This window comes from Leptonychotes weddellii, chromosome 1, assembly GCF_054177405.1.
Source record: "Leptonychotes weddellii isolate Sample4059 chromosome 1, ASM5417740v2, whole genome shotgun sequence".
Lineage (NCBI taxonomy): Eukaryota > Metazoa > Chordata > Mammalia > Carnivora > Phocidae > Leptonychotes > Leptonychotes weddellii.
The window spans coordinates 183,949,012-183,969,846 of record NC_138369.1 but is presented as its reverse complement, the minus strand read 5'-3'; the positions used below and the strand labels follow the sequence as shown (position 1 = coordinate 183,969,846).

General features: G+C 47.2%; 1 protein-coding gene across 1 annotated transcript in view; it reads right to left on the bottom strand.

Annotated features, from left to right (window-relative positions):
- Window positions 1-20,510, bottom strand: part of CLIC6 (chloride intracellular channel 6) — a 43,261-nt gene extending 22,751 nt beyond the window's left edge. The window contains exon 1 of the mRNA XM_006751367.3: window positions 19,017-20,510. Coding sequence (XP_006751430.2) covers window positions 19,017-20,141 — 1,125 coding nt within the window. The 5' untranslated portion in view covers window positions 20,142-20,510. The remainder of the gene's footprint in view (window positions 1-19,016) is intronic.
- Window positions 20,511-20,835: the final 325 nt, after the last annotated feature.

Here is a 20,835-nt window from a genome sequence, read left to right as displayed (position 1 = left end):
CTATGCTTGGGAAGGTAACAGCTCCAGTTGTAACAATTAGATTTTATTTTGCATTTCCTGGCAGGCTCTGATGAGCTCCATACAAGTCCAGGGGTTCCTAGGTCATGGATAATAAATGTGTTGAACTTTGAAGTTCTTTGTCAGTGAGCAGAGACACACAGTACCGATCTACAGATGTTCATAATTTAAATGGGGAGACTTGGGGGCTCCAGACATTACAGAATTATCTGGAGGCTTTATTAGTCCCTAGGACTATATTCTATGCCCTGGCCTGACCCACACAACAGGGAAGGCAGGTGGCCTAAGGCCAGGGGGATCAGCTGCTCTCCAGACAAGGAGAAATACCAACGGGCTGGCCACGGCTGAGGCTAACGCCCTGGCTTTATTGTAAGGAAGTCTTTTCTGTGCCACATGCTTTTTTTGGCAAATATTGTAACTCCCTCCCCACCCTCACCCCTGGGAAAAGAGAAGGAGGGGCCTATTCTATTTCAGGATTCCCTAACCCTGACTCTTCAGCTCAAAAAAGACAGTGAGCCAGAGATCAGCTTCCCAGAGCTGTCCACAAACCAGTCAAGGAGCAAACCCTTCCAAGGCTCCTGTTTTAAAAGGGGCAGTTACAGTAAGCGGCCAGGAAACCGATGTCCCTAATTTGTTGCAAATCATACTGTGGCCTCCGAAACCCAGTGTCGGGGTGATGAGTCACTTCATCGGCCCAATGGAGACAGACACAAGAGGAGAGGCTGGGGTTTTCTAAAGATGTTCGCTTATTGTCCTAAATCCAAACTAGACAAGTCCAGTTCCTTAAGAATTGCTGTATTTCGGGGCACCTGGGTAACTCAGTCGGTTAAGCGTCTGCCTTTGGCTCAGGTCATGATCCCAGGGTCCTGGGATCGAGCCCCTCATCGGGCTCCCTGCTCGGCGGGGAGTCTGCTTCTCCTTCTCCCCTCTCCACCAGTTCACGCCCTCTCAATCTCTCTCTCTCAAATAAACAAATAAAATCTTAAAAAAACAAAAAAAAGAATTGCTGTATTTCGGTTTTATGTTGAGGGCCAAAGTAAGGCTTGGGAAACTGGACTTCAGAAAGGGAGGCAACAAAATACTCCTATTTGCATAGAATAACTTGCAAATATTGCACTCTAGGGTGTCTGTAGCTCATTAACTACACAGAAGAAGACAGGTGCCCTCCCTTTCAGGAAGAATACGGAGTGGGAAGATGATCTGGCTGTGATATGGCGGATGCCACCCATCAACCAGAAGTCGATCCTGGGCCCCTGGATATCCAGGCATGTTCCACCCTCACCCATCATAAGCTTGAGCAGGATCAGAGTAGCCCCTCGCCCTGCTCCAGCCCCCAGGTCTGTCCTTTGGGAGCAAACAAGGGTCCAGATGCCCCCGCTGGAACCCCAAACAAGCGCCCATGATCCATTTATAGGAAAGAAGGGGACAGTCTTCTGTAGGAAGAAGGACGCAGAAGCTTTTCTCACCCCATGACCACAGAGCCAGAATCAGGGTGGCTGCTCAAAGAGGATATGGGCATCTGTTCAGAGGGTGGGGGGAGACCAAGGAGCATCATTTTACGCTGCACTGCAGGTGAATCAAAAATCAAAAAGCACCAGGGAAACACCGCAGCCAACAAATGGACTGGTCTAAAAGCTTTTGCCAAACCCAGGGAAGTGAACCCAAAAGAAAAATCTCTAGTAGCCACAACCCCCAGAGAAGGCCGTGGACGGCCACATAGCACAGCAGTTATGGACACATTCACACTCCATACTCTATGCTGGGGATTTAGTGCCCCTGGAGTGGTGCCAACCAACTCTAGGGGACACCAACATCAATCCCCTCCCCAGACAGTTCTCAGAAAAAGGTAGCAGAACTTCAGACCCCTCAATGCACCAAATGAGAAGCTTGCAAGTGCACCTTCCATAGAAGAAAATGAGCCAGAAATGAGGATTGGCAGAAAAAGATCATACAAAACGACACTCAGAATGGATGGTGCAATGCAAGGCATGGGCTTTGAAACATAAAGACCTCGGAATCGCTCTCTGGTTTTATTTTGCATCCACCTCCCAATCCCCAAAGGAAAACCATTCCTCTTCAGTGAAATCCTTGCTAACACCAATTAATTTGGCCTTCCCTGCAGATAGCCGCCTTCCTTGCAACACACCTGTGTTGGGTTGTGTGCTGAGTACTGACAACTTCTTCCCAAGAGTGTGTCTGACCGTGACCACTAGAGGGGCGGGAAACCAAAGTGGAGGTGGAGAATCCAGAAATGGACACATCTCCAAAGGCAAGCGAAACAAAGGCAAAAATGAACTATTGGGACTTCATCAAGATAAAACGCTTCTGCACAGCAAAGGGAAGAGTCAACAAAACCAAAAGACAACCGACAGAATGGGAAAAGATATTTGCAAATGTCTTATCAGATAAAAGGCTAGTATCCAAAATCTATAAAGCACTTATCAAACTCCACACCCAAAGAACAAATAATCCAATCAAGAAATGGGCAGAACACGTGAACAGACATTTCATCAAAGAAGACATACAAATGGCCAACAGACACATGAAAAAATGCTCCACATCACTCAGCATCAGGGAAATACAAATCAAGACCACAATGAGATACCACCTCACACCAGTCAGAATGGCTAAAATTAACAAGTCAGGAAGTGACAGATGTTGGTTGAGGATGCGGGGAAAGGGGAACCCTCCTACACTGTTGGTGGGAATGCAAGCTGGGCGGCCTCTCTGGAAAACAGTATGAAGGTTCCTCAAAAAAGTTAAAAATAGAGCTACCCTATGACCCAGCAATTGTACTACTAGGTATTTACCCCAAAGATACAAATGTAGTGATCCGAAGGGGCACCTGCACCCCAATGTTTATAGCAGCAATGTCCACAATAGCCAAACTATGGAAAGAGCCGAGATGTCCATCGACAGATGAATAGATAAAGAAGATGTCATATATATATAAATGAAATATTACGCAGCCATCAAAAGAATGAAATCCTGCCATTTGCAATGACATGGATAGAACTTGAGGGTATTATGCTGAGCAAAGTAAGTCAATCAGAGAAAGACAATTATCATATGATTTCACTCATGTGGAATTTAGGAAACAAAACAGAGGAGCATAGGAGAAGGGAGGGAAAAATAAAACAAGATGAAATCAGAGAGGGAGACAAACCATAAAAGACTCTTTAACTCTAGTAAACAAACTGAGGGTTGCTGGAGGGGCAGGGGTGGGGGGCTGGGGTAACTGGGCGATGCGCATTAAGGGGGGCACATGATGGAATGAGCATTGGGTGTTATATACAACTGATGAATTACTGAACTCTACCTCTGAAACTAATAATACACTATATGTTAATTGAATTTAAATTAAAAAACAAAAATTAAAATAAATACATAAATACATAAAAGTGCCCCAAGTTATCAGAAAGAAAGGTCCTATGGCAATAAAAGCCGATGCCTTATTTTCAGGCCCCTGGGTAGGCTCTCACTTGTTGCTGAAATAATCTACACAGAAACAGAAGAGCATTCGGGGGATTAAAGGTGGGGAAGGATTTGCTGGGTCTTAGGTCTGGGACCCAAAGTGGGCTACATGCCCCAGCTTGCCCAGCTCACCCTTGAGCACCATCTAAACTGGACCTGCTCTGGTTCCCTGGACTCCATTTCTCTCCCAGTCCACACTAACTGCCCAGGACCCCGGGCATAGCAACCCTCCAACTCTTGCCAGAAGAAGAGGGACCCGCAAGGGGATTGATGTCACACTGGCTTGCCTGTCAGTCTGTTCAGTAAAGGAAAGATCTACTCGACAAAGTAAGGCTCAATGGTAAAAATGGCACCAAACACTGTGTGCCCTCAGCTAGAAAACACAAAACCCCCTTCCAAAAGGTAAAGTTGCGGAAAAAAAAAATAGAGGAAGATTTTCTTTTATGGAATTTGGGATGCTTAATGCTTGCTGAGCCAATGAATGAACACAGGAGTCGATCCATAGATCAGTGATCTCCCAAACACACTGACAGTTAGCACCCCACCACAGTGCGAACAGAAGCATTCGGTGTCTTTAACTTGTCAACACATCCTCAAGGTCTAGGGGACAGTGACAATGGGGCGAGAAGAGAGGCCCAACAGGGTAGGGTCAGCTTCTGGAGTGTTGCTTGCTTGACTCCTACTCCTGACCTAGTTCTGGATACCCATTGTGGAGAGAACATTCTGGAATTCCACCTACAATGGCTAGTGTGTGAGAAATTCAGAGCTCTAACCTCATTTCACACATTATTCTCGAGGAATGAGTTGAATAATTTCAGGGGGATTTTTAACTCTTTCCATTTTTATTCAGATGCTATGGCGCAGGAAGTCACAACTTAATAATACTCAACAAACCTTGAATAGCTCATCAACCTAATTTGTCAGAATAAGGAATGCCACAGGCTTGTAGTTCTGAAAATCTGGATTACACGTTTAAAAAAAAAAATTCATTACTGAAATAGGAGTCACCAATTCCTTTTAGGGGGAAGGACATTCTTAAAAAGGAAACTTCATTCCTGGGAAAGATGATGTGAGTTGAATTGATATATTGACTGATTTTCCCATGGAAACAATGATACAACAGATTATTTTCTTTGCCAAGAACTAATGGAACAACTTCTACAGAAATGCCCAACCAACCACAAAATTGGGGAAGGAGTATCCTAGGAAAGGTAAAGTATTCTAAAAGATATATAAACCCCTTCAGTGGTCGACGGAGATGACATGAGGGAAAACCAACAGAAATGCGACAGAGAGAGTACCAGTCCCTAATGCACTAAGCTCTTGCCTCATTTCCCCATTTCTGTAAGGTGCAAGGGAAGTAGGAACGCTGCTTTCGTTGGGGGAGATTCTGACCCTGCAGCCATCAGAAATCTGATACCCCAACTCCAATGCTGGAATTCCTATTTTCGAGCCTCCCTTCAACTAAGGGAAACCAGTCTTACTGCATCTCAGTCACAAGACAAGCCCTTTATGGAGGCCCGATGATTTTGTTGCCTGCACATTCCGTGCAAGCTTTTCTCAGCTCAGCATCACCACCTCCCGTCTTCCTGTACGGCGTGTGCCAGCAAAGGAGAATCCGCACTGGTCCTTCCCCCACCTCTTGGTGCAGGATGGAGCCATGCAGCGTGGGGCGGGGGAGCAGGCCACCTGCAGATGGGAGGGAGGAGGGCCCACGGGGAGTGGAGCAGAAAGCCGGACCGTGCCTTGCTGGAATCCTGTTATCACCACTGATTACAGTGCCAAGGTAACTGCCAAGGTCAATAGAAAGGGCTGTATCGGCAGCTTTCAGGCAAGAGGCCAATGACTGCGATGATCCCAGCTGTATCATTGCCATGACTGCTGCGTAGTAGAGACCATCTGCAAGGCTTCTGGTCTTTAACTTTTCCCAAGGCCGAGGGAACGCTAACTGGACGGGAAACCAGCCCTCCAGCCCATTGTCTTGTCTCGTGCCTTCCCTCTTCTGCCATCTAGCGGAGCAGCAAGATGATCAGCGAGGACAGCGACAATCCACAAACCCTAGGACAGAAGTAAGGTTCCTTGGAGAACAGGAGTCAAACGGAGAGATACTCTCTTTCCCCACACCTCTGAGGACTGAAGAGAAAGACCGTTATGCCCCCCGTTTTCAGATCTTTGTTGGTAGTTTATTTTTATACTAGCATATGACACAAAGATTATGTGTCCCGCTTCTTGTAAGCCTTTCAAGGAAAAAGGTATCATAAGTGCAGCAAAGCCTAGTTTAGAAAAGAAAAATTGAGTGTTTTTTTTTCTTAAATAAATACAAACCTGCACTATTGATAACGCTTTCAAGATTGACTTTGCCCATCCAATGGTTTAGGCTGTCCGTCCCCAGTGGAGTGGAGAAATGGGCCTGTTGTCTGTACTTTATTAATATATTGTGTTTATGAAGTCCCTCACTCCAGGCCACACACACACACACACACACACACACACTATATATATATATATATATATATGCTCTATTTTGAAACATGCTTCTCACTCTTCCATATAATTTGAACTTAAGAACAATTTAAGTCATCGTTATACCTACTACATCCTAAGAAATATACTTTAGATCTTAAAACTTTGAAACATAGATCTGAACTTTTCAAAAAAATATTCATCCTGAATACATTCCCAAGTATGTATAGTATTTATTCTTTCCAACCGTCATGACAATCAATGTATTATTAGATGGATTAGGTGGTTGACCACCCCCCGACCCACATAGCTTAATCACCGAATCAAACTGCTCTTAGCTTTAAATTCTGGCCAAAGGCTTAGTTGTGTTAGTATTCATCGTCACAGTAGGTGAAATCAAGTCATAAGAAGTACACAGACGAACAAAATGGAACTTACTACTTATCCTCATATATGAATTATGCTTTAAAAACTCCAGGGCTATTTTAATCCTTATTTAATAATATGGCCTGATACCAACTGAAGCTTTTACACGGACATGAAAAGCTTATTTCCTTGTAAAATTCTCAAAAGGAATTATTACAACAAAGGAACATCTTGTTCTGGAAAGCCTGCTTAATAATGCAGCCTGTTTTTATATACCCTGGTGGTTTGCGTTCTTGAAAGGCTGAGAATATTCCAGTCCCTATAGTGACCGCAAAGGGGAAAAATGTATGCAGCAAACAGACGAACCAGCCACAGGGAGCCTTCCTTTCATTTGTATTGCCCACTCCTGGACTGGCCTTAAACCCTTCCGTCCCTCTCACCATGCCCTGTCTTTTGACCCACCCAGATTAGAAGAGACATAAGCCATACCTCCCAGTTACCTACTGCCAAGTAACAAATTACCCCAAATGTAGTAGGGGGTGCTGCTTTTTTATGTCTCGTGATTTCATCAGTCAGGAATCAGGACAAGGCCTTCCACTAGGTGACCCTTCTGTTCCACGTGGCATTGACAAAGGTCCCTCAGTGGTGTTCAGCTGGTGAATGGGCCCATCTGAGGGGTCCAAGGCAACTTCACGCACTTGTCTAGGGTCTCGGCAGCATGGCTAGAAGGCTGGGCTCAGCTAGACTCATCAGATGGAGCACCTACACGTAGCCCCTCCAGCTGGTGGCCTCAAGAGGGTCAGTGAACAAGGCAGAGCTGCATAGCTTTTTATAGTGAAAACCACACAGCATCACTCACTCTTACCATATTCTACTGGTGACCAGGCAGTCACGGGGGGTCTGGCCAGATTCGGAGGGAAGAGAGAGACTCAGACCCCATTTCTCAATGGGAGGAGAGTCAAAGAACTTGCAGCCACCTTTAACCCACCACATGATGATGGGATGTCAGGGTATGCCGAAATGCTCCAATCGTCTGTTTATAGATCCAGTTCTTTACTAACTTGAGCTGGTTTAAGAAAATTTTAGCAGTGCCTCAAAGCAGTGGAGTTATGTTTTTTATATCCAGTGATGGGCAGAGCGATATCTCCGCAGCATTTTCTACAGCAAATATCAATATCTGGAGAGTGACAGAGCAATCTTACTTTATTGCTGATGTTTAGGACGCAGAGTCATAATATATTGCTTAAAGTGGCAGTTAACAAAAAAATGTGCCGCTCATATCTGATGTGTTAATACTTCTGAGTTTTCTTAAGCATCGAATTCTCTGCAGAGTTAAATGACACAAAGAAGCCATTGAGTTGCAACCCAAAACTTCATCCAGTCTGACCATGTATGGGAACAGAGTCAAAGGCATCCCCGCCTGGAGCTCAAACAAAGGGAACAAAGTTGGGGTGGAGAATAAGTCGGTCCAAGAGTCTTCGAACTCATTGCCTCCTTGACCCCAAGGCACCCAAAAAAAGTGTTAATTTCCCTCATTTAGGAAGAAAGCCCCGTGTCCCTGGATCTCCAAACCAATAACACTTTTATTCTGCATGGCCTTTAAAGCACGTGAGGTCTGTGATGTGCGGAGTGCGTCAGACATGCCTGTGGCTGTTGTCCGAAGGGCCCCATCAGAACCCCCACAATGAGCTCCTGCCCTGAGTCCTCTTCCCCCCACCCACTGGGGCCGGGCTGGGGGCACTCAGGGAGCACTGCTGGGGGTGCATAAGGAGGCTCTTCCTACTGGACCGCAGCATCCTAAGCCCCCCAGGAAGGTTAGAAAAACACAAAGATAAAGCCTTGGGCAGAATGGGTCCGGGTTTTCTCCTCGCACAGTGGCTGGCCACCTCTCCAGGGGAGAGCCCTCCTGGCCAGAAAGCAGAATCACACAGCTTTGTGAAAGGGGACCCAAGTCTCTTGTGACTCTGGGACCGCTCTGGACCCCCACACTCGGAAACAAAAGGGGGCGCCGGGGCGAGTCTCTACTTAATTGGCACAGTGTCTCTTCTCCTTCATAAGAAAAAATGGCTGCTGGGTGCCTGGGTGGCTCAGCTGGTTAAGAGACTGCCTTCGGCTCAGGTCATGATCCCGGAGTCCCGGGATCGAGTCCCGCATCGCGTCCCGCATTGGGCTCGCTGATCGGCGGGGAGTCTGCTTCTCTCTCTGGCCCTACCCCCTCTTGTGCTCTCTCTCTCACTCTCTCTCTCAAATAAATAAATAATATCTTTAAAAAAGAAGAAGAAGAAGAAGAAGAAATGGCTGCTTCGTAGAGATGACAGAGAAATGACTCTAGAAAGGGTACATGGAGTGGCCCAGATCTCAGCTCGAGGTCCTCCTTGCCCGTGTGTTGTAATTACGGTAATTATATGGTATTGACATTTGCTGTGGTAAATGCAGCAGAGATGCCGCTCTGCCCATCACTGGATAAAAAACATAACTCCACTGCTTTGAGGCACTGCTAAAATTTTCTTAAACCAGCTCAAGTTAGTAAAGAACTGGATCTATAAACAGACGATTGGAGCATTTCGGCACACCCTGACATCCCATCATCATGTGGTGGGTTAAAGGTGGCTGCAAGTTCTTTGACCCTCCTCCCATTGAGAAATGGGGTCTGAGTCTCCCTCTTCCCTCCGAATCTGGCCAGACCCCGCATGACTGCCTGGTCACCAGTAGAATATGGTGGGAGTGATGCTGTGTGGTTTTCACTATAAAAAGCTATGCAGGGGCGCCTGGGTGGCTCAGCTGGTTAAGCGACTGCCTTCGGCTCAGGTCATGGTCCTGGAGTCCCGGGATCGAGTCCCGCATCGGGCTCCCTGCTCAGCAGGGAGTCTGCTTCTCCCTCTGACCCTCCTCCCTCTCATGCTCTCTGTCTCTCATTCTCTGTCTCGCAAATAAATAAAATCTAAAAAAAAAAAAAAAAAGCTATGCAGCTCTGCCTTGTTCACTGACCCTCTTGAGGCCACCAGCTGGAGGGGCCACGTGTAGGTGCTCCATCTGACAAGCCCAGCCTTGCAGCCATGCTGCCGAGACCCTAGACAAGTGCGTGAAGTTGCCTTGGACCCCTCAGATGGGCCCATCCATCAGCTGAACACCACTCAGTGACCTCTGTCTCTCTCCCCCATTTTTTATTCTTCTACTATATTCCTTGCTACAGTCTCTGCCATAGAAACAGAAAACCAAAGACGATTTGCAACATGCTCAGACCTTTAACAGCTGTTCAGTTACTGTGCTCAGACACAAGCCAAGGTCTGTGAATGCAATGTGATGACGCGTGAGGCATTGCTAACTTAGATGGAAAGAATTTATGAGATTATAAAATTTACATTCTGCAAAATACATCATTAAAAACTGACCACCCAATTCTTTTTACCTGATGCGGTAGGCATGCTTGTACATTGCTCATTCACTTTCCCATCCATCGTATATGGCACAATCTTCCAAAGGGAAGGGACTGCAGCAGAAGGCCAGAGCCCAGGCTATCAGAGATCTAGAGGCCAAATCCCCTCCCCCCTTTAAGGCTCACTGCACAGCCTGCCATCGTGCACCCCCCATCTATTCTAGCACCCCCACCCCCGTGCTCCCCATGCACTCTAGCCATTTCCTTCTGGATCACTCTGTAGGCTGAAAGCTCTAGGAAAGCAGGGGCTGTGTTCATCACTGTTTGTCACTGTTGTACCCCAGCCCCAAGCACAATGTCTGATACTTGGCAGCCACTTGGGTTCAAAACATCGCTCAGGAGTTTGGAAGACTGAAATGCAGCTTTTACTTCTCCCCACAGCAAAAGACTCAACGTTCATGTGGCCAACCAAGCCCAAAAGGGAGAAGAAACAGTGAGTTGAGGGTAGAGTCCATAAACCTAGTAAAAATCTGGAATTAGAGACTATTTCTAATCTGATGATTTCTTACACACACATATCATATTAGACTCACCCTTGCAGACTGAATAAGTATATATCAACTGTTGCCCATAGAACTATCCCCTGAGAAGCTGCCGAAGTATCTCTCCAAATGATCTTTGGTATTTGAGTATTTCAGTTACCCTCCTACTAATTAAATATAAACTCTGGGTAGTCTTCCACAATTCACTGGATGTCTACAATAGGATTTGTCATCATTCTCTATAAATTTTGGTCGATTCTTTCACCAGATGAGGGCACAAGTAGAACATCTGGCTAAGAGACAACCTCAGAAGCAATATTTTGATATCACTGCACCACTTATGGTTACTTTTCACCATAGTTTTAATTTGTGGGACTCAAGTTCATCCCAATAGATGGCACACCAAGATCAAAGTGATATATCTTACCTGTTCAGATGGAGCAGAGTGGCATGAAATGATCCTGCTATCTATATATTTTAAACCTTGTTTTGAGTAGGAATTCTTACGATGTAAGAAAGAATGTAACTCTCCAAGGGCACGCGCTTGATAAAAATGTTACCTGCTAATTAAAAAGGAAAGGAGAAAGGCAAGACTTGAAATACCTAATCCCTCAGGACTCAAGAAGTTATAGAATATAAAGTAAAACAGAGCATTTAAGATTCTAGTAAACGAAGCTTGAGATTCTAAGAGCTCTGTCACAGCCTATGTTTTGTTTTCCCGTGCATCAATTCCAAGAAGTTACTAAGACTAAAAGGATAAATTACTCCAGTACAAATAGTCAAAATAGTCCATTAAAAATATATGCAACCCACATGACAGACACTGGCCTAATTTCCTTAATATAAAAATCAGGGAGAATAAGGCCAAACGTAGATTTGAAAAATGGGCAAAGGACATAAGCAAGTTGCTCATGGAAAAAAGATACCAAAAGTTGTTAGATCTATAAAAGTAAACTCAGTCTCACACACACCAAAAGAGATGTGAATTAAATGACAAGGGGCATCATTTTTCACCTCTCAGCTTCAAAAAGTCTGAGAAAACTCTGAGTGGGGAAGGTTGGGGAAATCAACATGGCCTCCATACTGTGTCAGGGGGACATTATGTGGTGGAACCTCTGAAGAGGAAATTTGGTAAAGGTTATCAAAATCCTAAACAGGCATATCCTTTCCCATAGCAATGTCATTTCTAAGAACTGAGCTTCCATATGTGATTACACATCTGTTTGAGGGATATTCACTACAGCATGGTTTAACACCCAAAAGAGGAAACCACCTAAACATCCACCTGTAGGAGACTGACTATAGAGTATACCCATCACTAGAAAACTGTGAAATTTTTAACAAGAATTTGATAGAGCTACAGGTACCAATAGGGAATGATTTCTAAGATATACTATTAAATAAAGAAAGCAAGATGTAACCCAGTGTATTTCCAGTGTACTACTTTATATGAAAAAAAAAAAAAAAGGTGGGTGTGGTATTTTAAAAAAATATGTCCACAAATCCTTTGACTTTCCCTTTAAAAGGTGGAGTTTAATTTCGATCTCCTTGAGTATTGGACTTAGTGAATAAGACAGAAGTGACAGTGTGTGGTTTCTTCTCTCTTGGATCTGTGCTCTGGGGAAAGCCAGATGTCATGTTGTGAGCACACCAAAGCAGCCCAGGGAGAGAGCCCCAAGTGGTAAAGAACTGAACCTCTTGCCAACAGACGTGTGAGTCAGCCACGTTAAAAGTGGACCCCCACCACCACCCTAACCAGTCCTTCAGATGAGACCACAGCCCTGCCAACATCTCGATTGCAACCTCTTGAGACAGAACTACCCAACCAAGCTGATCCCAAATTCCTAACACAGAGAAACTGTGAATAACAAATGTTTGTTGTTTTAGAGTGCTAAGTCTTAGAGTAATTTATTACACAGTGTTAGATAACTAATACAGTGACAATATTTACATGTAAGCTTGCATATGCACAGAATATCTCTGGAAAGATATGCAGTGGCTGTCTCCACGAAGAAAAACTGAGAGGCTGGATGGACCTCAGGGGCAGAAAAAGACTTCCTTTTCATTGCATTGCATTGCATTACATTGCACTGCATTGTATCTTTTTATATTTATAATCTCTATTTTACTTCAATCTCACCTAAATCAAGATCAGGGACTGCACAGAAAAATAACATTTCCAACAACATGTATAAGATGTGTAGTGTCTTAAATATTTTTCACTGTGATAGACACTGCTGATTCTTTCCTCAATAGTCATTCCCCTTCTTCCTTGCTAAATAAAACTCCAATTTTGTGCCAGCGGCAATGTATCTAGTCCCAGGTCATGAATCAAAGGAGGTTTAAGCCATGGGTCAGCAAACCTTGTCTTAAAGGGCCCAACAATAAATATTTTAGGTTTGCAGACTCCAGCTGAAAATGGAATTGGGTATTGTCTCCCTATGGGGAGGAGAATGGGTTGCCAGAAGACATGTTGACGTCTTTAGAAGTTGTCTATATTGTGAAGAAAGAATCTTCCCCCACCCCCAACTATGCCCAAATACAAAACCTAGTTTATGAATCAGCATTCTGTCAGGAAAAAAAAAAAGCAGACGTTAATGATGGAAAAGGAGTTTAGGAGATTTAAACATCCACCTCCCCAACTCTCAGAGAAAACTTTTCTTTGCTGAACCTCACAGGATCTCAGAGAGTGGCTAGAGCAAAGGAAACCTATTTTCAAAAATCTTGAAGAATATGTACTAGGGACTCTCAGAGGGTCCCACTCTCTGTGTCTCCCCAAATACAATCAAATTGATAACAATTTAGTGACCACCACTGTATCTGCGGGTCCTTCTGCTATATACTCCTACAGCCTCCTACTCACCTTCGCTCCCTCCTCCCCTTCCTGCCAGCATTAAGCAGGTGCCTACTATGTGCCAGACCCTGGCTGGGGGTTGGGAGGACAATGGTGGGCAAATCTTTGCAGTCCCTGCTACCACACGCTTTCAGTGCTCGGTCTCCGTCCTCTGCGCTAGATGGTAAACTCTGTAAGGGCCGGGACCCTGTCTGTCTTGCTTCACATTGGGTCCCCAAACTCTAGCACAGCGCCTAACACATAGGAGGTGATAAATCCACATGGGCTAAGTTAACAGACTCATCTACAGCCCTGTGAACCACTTGAACCTAAACCATGGCTCAGAGCTTTGTACTTTATACGTTCCTTCAAAGTCTAGGTTTTATTTTTCTATATATATGAAACTAAAGGGTAAATTTACCTGCTTAAAGAATCCAGTGTGGTGTTTCTGAAGGTATCTTACAGATCTCCAGCTAGTCAGGGAGGTAGGATATCTGAGAGGCGGCCTCCTGGAGAACAGCTGACCTTGAGAAACCAAGGCTATAAAGGAGACCGCCCATGAGGAGGAGGAGCTCATGCTGGGGGTGAAGCATGATCGCTCACTTACTTCCAGGAGTCCAGAGCACACGGCCCATCAGCCCAGTGAGGGGCAGAAGCTGTGGCATATCTGTACCCAGCAAAGCAGAGCCAAAAATTCCCACAGCCCAGAGGGAATTCCAGCATCTTGCAGCCCTGCTGCCAAGACATCTTCATGGAGAATGGCTCAGGCCCTTTCAGAAGGGATGCTGGACTGGGACAGTGGGAAACAGGTTTGTGTCCAGCTTCTCACTAGCTGAGTCACCTTGGACTATGCATCCATTTGGCTATTTACCTATCATTACCAAAAAGCACTGACTGAGAGCTTAGAACAAACCCACCGCCATGCTAAAGAAGGAGGACACGATGTGGAGAAGCAATTACGACGTGGATCTCTCTCATTGTGGAGAGAGGGACCATGACCCTCAGTGTGCATGTGCGTAGGCATGTGTGTCAGAGGTTAGCAGAACATGGTGTTCGACCTCAGTTTCCACCCCGACTAACTCTACTGATTTCATAAATGTGTTTGTAAGATCAGCCATCAGAAAGGATGAATACTTACGATTTACATCGACCTAGATGGAACTGGAGGGGATTATGCTAAGCGAAATCAGTCAAGCAGAGAAAGACAACTATCATATGGTTTCATTCATATGTGGAATATAAGAAACTGTGCGGAGGATCATAGAGGAAGGGAGAGAAAACTGAATGGGAAGTCATCAGAGAGGGAGAAAACCATGAGAGACTCTTAACTCTAGGAAATAAACTGAGGGTTGGTGGAGGGAGGTGGGTGGGGGATGGAGTAATTGGGTGATGGGCATTAAGGAGGGCATGTAATGTGATGAGCACTGGGTGTTATTCGCAACTGATGAATTATTGAACACTACATCTGAAACTAATGATGTAGTATATGTTGGCTAATCGAATTTAAATTTAAAAAATGTGTTTGTAAGCAAGTTGTATAAGACACTCAGAAAACAAATAACAAAAAATGTTATTTTGCAGGGAGAGGAAAAGTCATAGAAATGCATCTTTGCTCATTTCCCTTCAGAGCACATGGTCATAGTCCACACATAGTTATGAAAATACCACCTCCCTTACAAGCTCCTCGGACACCAAGCCCCCACAGAATGGTCTCAGCATGCTCTCTCCTGGAGAATGGTGCATGGACTGCTGCAGCCAACTGGTCTACCAGGATTCACTCAGCTGCCGCTCCTGGACACACACCTACCCCTCCCATCCTCCCGTGGCCACGTGGTGTGGCACTACTTGGCTGGCTCCATTTATGTACTCATTTACGTTGGGGGGCAGTTCTCAGTGACAATGCCTATTCAGAGGTCACGTCTTTCCTGAGTTGGACTTCATTTCATCACCAATTCCACCTGTCTAGAGACCCAAATGTGATGGTAAATGCAAGTTTTTGAGCTCCACAGTAGCTGCATGTTAACAGTTAAATGTGTCCAAAACCTAGTTTAAGAAACTCTTAGACTCTGGCCCAGGATTATTCATTGGTCACACTGAAGTTTTTTAGGTCATGTGAAACTTGCCAGGAAATCCGTATCTTAGACTGTCCCACCCCTAGACCTTGCCTCAGAGTATACACAATCACCAGGTACTCTTGGACTAGAAGCACCAAATCTGTAAGCAAGACTTCCTTAGTGACTGAATCCCCACAGCTGGTGAAGTCCCTACCTTATTCTTTGTTGTCAGTATTTTGTCGTTTGTTATTGTTATGTTGGTATGTTATTATGTTGTTACCCCCTATTATGAGTAAAGAAGAAAAGAATCTTTCTTACTAAACATACTGCAGGGTTACCCTATAATTTGATGACAAATAATTAATACATCTTTGTAAAAAAACAAAAGTAAGAATTAGCATGATTAGCAATTAATTTCCCCATACAATAATCCAGGGAAGCTCTCCTCGGCGCATTCTGTATGTTCTTGGCTTTTTTACAAGAATACATTCTTGCATACTTACAGAATAAAACAAAATGACAAATTAGTAAAATGACAATTTCCACAAAGATGGAGACTATAAACCACCAGGTGGCTAAAAGTAGAAGCAGATTTGATTTGCACCTGTTGCTGGGTCATAGGTTATCACTGTGTGGTATATTTGTAGCCGATGTATTTATTTAAAAAAAATAGGGGGGAAATGTAAAAGTTAAAAATTGACAAATAAAATAGGGGCTAATTAGTTACAACTGTGTTTACTAGGCTGTCAGATGAAGGCGAAGGGAACGTTTGGAATGTTTGCAGTACTTCTCCTTACAGAACAAATCTGTGAATTCTGCACTCCAGAGATGGCACAGAAAAATTCAACATGTTTACAAAACCCAGGAGGTCAGATGTCTACTCTGGAGTGTGGTCCAAATAAAGTGGAGCCCAAAGAAGGAATCTCAAGAAAGCTAAATTTGGCAAAGAAATCCTATTTTAAACTAATTTAAGGATTTTAAATCAAGTATGACAAACGCAAAAGATAGAAGGGTCTAAAGGGTTTTTGCCTGATTTTGGCATTGGGGTCTTTTTGATTTTAAGGGGAATGATTTGTAGGAGAAAAAGAAAGTGAAAGTGAGGTGCCTTAACAAGCCGACGAGGCACATCTTAAGTGACCCTCAGACCTTATATCAAGTAGCAGTTGCTTAAAGACCAGTCTCCCTGTTTGGAGATCTGTTTTCTTAAAGGAAAAAAAAAAAAAAAAAAAGGCGGGGTGGAAGCAGGCAACTGAGCACCAAGCGGATCACGTCAGAAAAGAACAATCTGGATAAGCTGTCCATGACAAGCCCCTTGCCTCTGCCCACACAAACTTCTCCTGAGCAGGATCTGAGGAAAAAAATTTATTTTTACGTTTCATAACATTCCTATCCCCAGAGAATGGAGGCAATTAGCTACCTAGAGAGATTTTCTCTTAAGAAAAAAGGGGGGTGGGCACCTGGGTGGCTCAGTCGGTTAAGCGTCTGCCTTCAGCTCAGGTCAAGATCCCAGGGTCCTGGGATCGAGCCCCGCATCGGGCTCCCTGCTCAGTGGGAAGCCTGCTTCTCCCTCTCCCACTCCGCCTGCTTGTGCCCTCTCTCTCTCTCTCCTCTCTCACAAATAAATAAATAAAATCTTTAAAAAAAAAAAAAAAGAGGCAGGGATGGAATGGGCAGGGGAGTGTTTCTGTGCAAAATCAATGGACGTTTGTGGGAGCTGAGCAGATAAAATGACAAGAATGCGCATTTACACTATGCTTAATTTCAAGCCAGGTACTATTCTAAGTGCTTTATGGAATCTAATTTTTGAATCCCCACAACAACCTCGGGGGGTAGGTACTATGATTATCCCCATTTTATCCATAAGCAACAAAGGCACAGAAAGGTCACGTAGCTTGCCCAAGGTCACACTGCAAGAAAGTAGCAGAGCCAGGATTTGATCCCGCTGGTTCTAAGGTCCCTACTATTGATTACCGCGGTATATACACCTCGTTCCAGCAGCCACCCATTCAAACCTCCATCATGTTCCAAGCCTGGGCTCCACATGGAGGATGGAAGACGAACTTCACACAGTCAAGGGAAGAGATAAAACACGCAATGTGTGAGTGGACCTTCAACAGAGGGACACCCAACCCGGCCTGGGGTTGGCAAAGGCCCCCCAGAGGAGATGAGGCCTGTGCTGAGTCTAGACACACAGGAGATAACCAGGCAGGAGGCCGGGAGGGGGGCGAGGGGGGAAGAAACTCGAGTCGGGCAGAGGGCACAGCACCTGCACAATTTCCAGGCATGCAAGAATATGGTTCTCTCAAGGAATGATAACTACTTCAACATGGCTGGCCTGGTGGTACCATGGGTGACAAAGTCGGGGGGGACACCCAGGCAATACCGCAGAGGCACAAATGCCATCATGAGTGGCCTGTGGCCTGGCTAAGGAGGGTGGACTCATTTGAAAGTCTACAATAAGCAACTGGTGCAATTTTACTTTCAGAAACAAAGTGATCGGATCTCATTTCCTAGCTCACTGGCTATCACCGAGGGCCTAGCCAGGAGAGCTGGGAAATGGAAGCAAGAAGACAGGGTAGGAAAATGTTACTGTATTTCAAAAACCGTAACAAGAAACTGCAAAGATGTGCTGGAAGCAAGTGGCCATGAGACGAAGCAACGGGGAATTGCTTAAATCAAGAGCAGATCTGGGGTACATACAGGCAGCACTGTGTTCAGCTCTCCCCTTCCTCCTCCCCTCCCACTCCCCTTGGCCTTTCCTGCAGACGTCCAACTCCCAGGGGCCTTCCTAGAGGCTGTGCCCTTAGATTATATCCCAACACTTAACCTTAATATGCTCCAGGGGCTTCAAAAATGCTCAGAACAACGCCTTCCCACTAGTGAAGAAACAAATGCATGCCCTCTCTTCCCTAACTCCCTTGCCCCCCAAAGGATTCTTGAAATTCTGGTGTTAATCACTTTGGAAACTTTTCTCTTTTTGCTTATTAGAATTTGCTTACATTCCCGTCAAGGAGCTTTAGGTCCTAACTGGCTTCTATAAGCCTGAAAGTATTTTGAAAGGATTATGATTGAACATGCAATGCACATTCTTGACCTTATTATCTGCTGCTCTCCTGGTCTGGCCAAAGGTCCTCAGAAAGAGCTTTTTTTTTTTTTAAACAAAGATCCCCGTGTGTGTGAGCTACAGCTGGACCTTGCCCCTTATTTTTGATGCCTTGTAGAAAGGCCTCTTTAAACTCCAAACTTCCTCAGTCGTGTCCTACAGATTCTTTAACAAAATCATTGCTTTCTTCCCATTTGAAGCGAGGTTGAAATATGACATAAAGGCAGATGATGTTCAAGTCACCCAGCATCTCGTGTTCTTCCAAAACCAATGTTAAAATGCTCAACAAATATTATAATATTTAAATAAATTTCCACTTTCCTTCCAAATACTAAGGAGGGATACTTTTTTGGAGCTGAAAACATTGGCCAACTGTGGGCCTCTGAAATTTGAGTCCTGGGGAGACTTCTCACATTACAACCTGTTCGCATTTTTTTTTCCCCACTTCAAGTATTAGAGCTTCCTTTGGCATGAATTGCTTTGAACATCAAGAGGGCGTGTCACTTTTTCTTTTCTTTTTTTTTTTTTTTTTCATTGATTCTTCAGTAATCTCCGGACTAGAAGGGCCAGTTAGGATTTTCAGAACAAAGGACAGTGGGATGCTGGACCCGCACCCCACTTCCCCTACGACCCTTACCCGACCTCTTTGTTTCCAAACCATCCTGTCTCCCAAAACGCTCCTGAAACTCCCCCATGACCCCCAGGCTGTGAATAGAAGCGACAATCAGGACACCTGGAAGACCAAGGCTCAAAAAGCGCTACGAGTTGCCGGGACGGCTCAATTTACCTTCACGAAGAGGGTGATGTCGTGCTCCTGCCGCGGGGCCCCCTCCTCCGACGCCTCGCCGTCCTCCCGGCGGCCGTTCACCCGCGCGGTCTCGTCCCCGCCCTCGACGCTGCCCTCCTCCGCCAGGTGGTTGCTGATTTCGGCCTCCGGCTGCTCGGCCTCCGGCTGCTCGGCCTCCGGCTCCGCGGCCCCGCTTGGCGCGGCCGCCTCCGCCGGCGCGCTGCTGCTGTCTGGGGGCTCCTCCTCGCCCCCGGCTGCGGCCTGCTCGCCTGGCCCCTCCGGGCCGCGCTCTTGCCTCTCCTCCTCTGCCTCCTCCATCTCCTCCTGGGGTCCACCCTGGTCCCCGTCCTCGACAGCTTCCGCCCTCGCGTCCCCCGGGGCCACTTCCTCCGACTCTTCTGTCCCCGGGGCCCCCGTCTCGTCGGCGGCGGCGCCCGCCGCTGCACCCCGAGGCTCCCCTGCAAGCTCCCCGGGGCCGCACCCCCCAATCTCCGCCGCTGCGGCCTCCGTGGCCTCGGCCTGGAGCTGGGGGCTGGGGTCCCCTCCGTCCCGGGGTTCACCCTCGGCACCGTGCGCCCCTCCCGCCTGCCCCGCGGCTTCCATGCTGGCCCCCGGCGTGCCGCCTCCGGGTTCCTCCGGCCCTTGCTCCGCTTTCTCCTTCTCCCCGGGGGCCTCGGGCTCCCCGGGCTCCCCCTGAACCTCCCTCGAGGCTTCGCCCTGCGTGCCGCAGCCGGGGCTCGCCTCCTCCACCTGTTCGGCGCCGCTCGCCTCCTCTCCCTGGGGGACCTCGGCGCACCCTGGGGCGCCCTCCTCGGCCTCCGCCTCGCCCTGCGCTGCCCTCGCGCCTTGCGTCTCGGCCCCCGGGCCACTGTCCGCGCCCGGCTCCGGCTCGCCCGCGCACCCTCCGTCGGGATCGGTGCCTTCCGCCTGGTTCACCGCGGCCGTCGCGGCTGCGCCCGCCCCCTCGCTCCTCGGCGCCTCCGCGGCGCCCTCGCTGGCCTCCTCCCGCTCCGCCTCCTGGCCCGCGGCCCCCAGCTCGCCAGGTTTCTCCGCCCGAGGCGCGGGGCCCTCAGGCGGCCCCTGGGGATCTGGGGAGGCCCCCTCCAGCTCCGCGGCCTCGGCCATGGCCGCAGATCCCTGTCCTCCACTGGAGACCCTTCCTTGACACTGCTGATAGAGCCAGTGGCCCTGGGCGAGGAGCTCGGTGCCAGGGGCCCCCTGCGCCCGCTCCAGGAGGACGCCCCGCTCTGGGCTCGGGGGAAGGGGGCCGCCCGGCGGGGCGGAGCGCTGGACCTGGGGGCAAAATGGGCTCGACCCCAAGACACTGCGCCCGTTCGCCCGGTTTAAGCTTTCTGGTATCTTCCTCCACCGTAACTGCGTCTCCCCGGTTACACGTCTGCTTCCCACCCGGACTCTAATTCTGACCCGGGTTCCCTGGTGGCGCGGGCCACGGAGGAGCAGAGTGTGGCTGGGGAAGGCCTCTTAGCTCCCGCACCCTTTGAAATGCCTGGCCTGCCGTCCTGGGGCTGACCAGAAGTCATCCGTGCCAATGCCATCCCCCTGGGGCTTGGGCGGGGTTTGCACCCCCTCCTCTCTCCCTGTTCGAGTGGCCTGGGAGCCTGGCCAATGACAGCCTTTCTCATGGCCCTTTGGATTTCAGTGAAAAGATCCTGGTTCTACTGGCAGCTTGGGTGTTTTCTGTAACAGCATCAAGTTCCAGAGCCATTTAAATCACCCCCCCCAACACCCCACACTGGACACCCAAAGACCTAATCACCACTCTCCCCCAGGGACCCAAGCGTTAAGCTTCTCAGCTGGT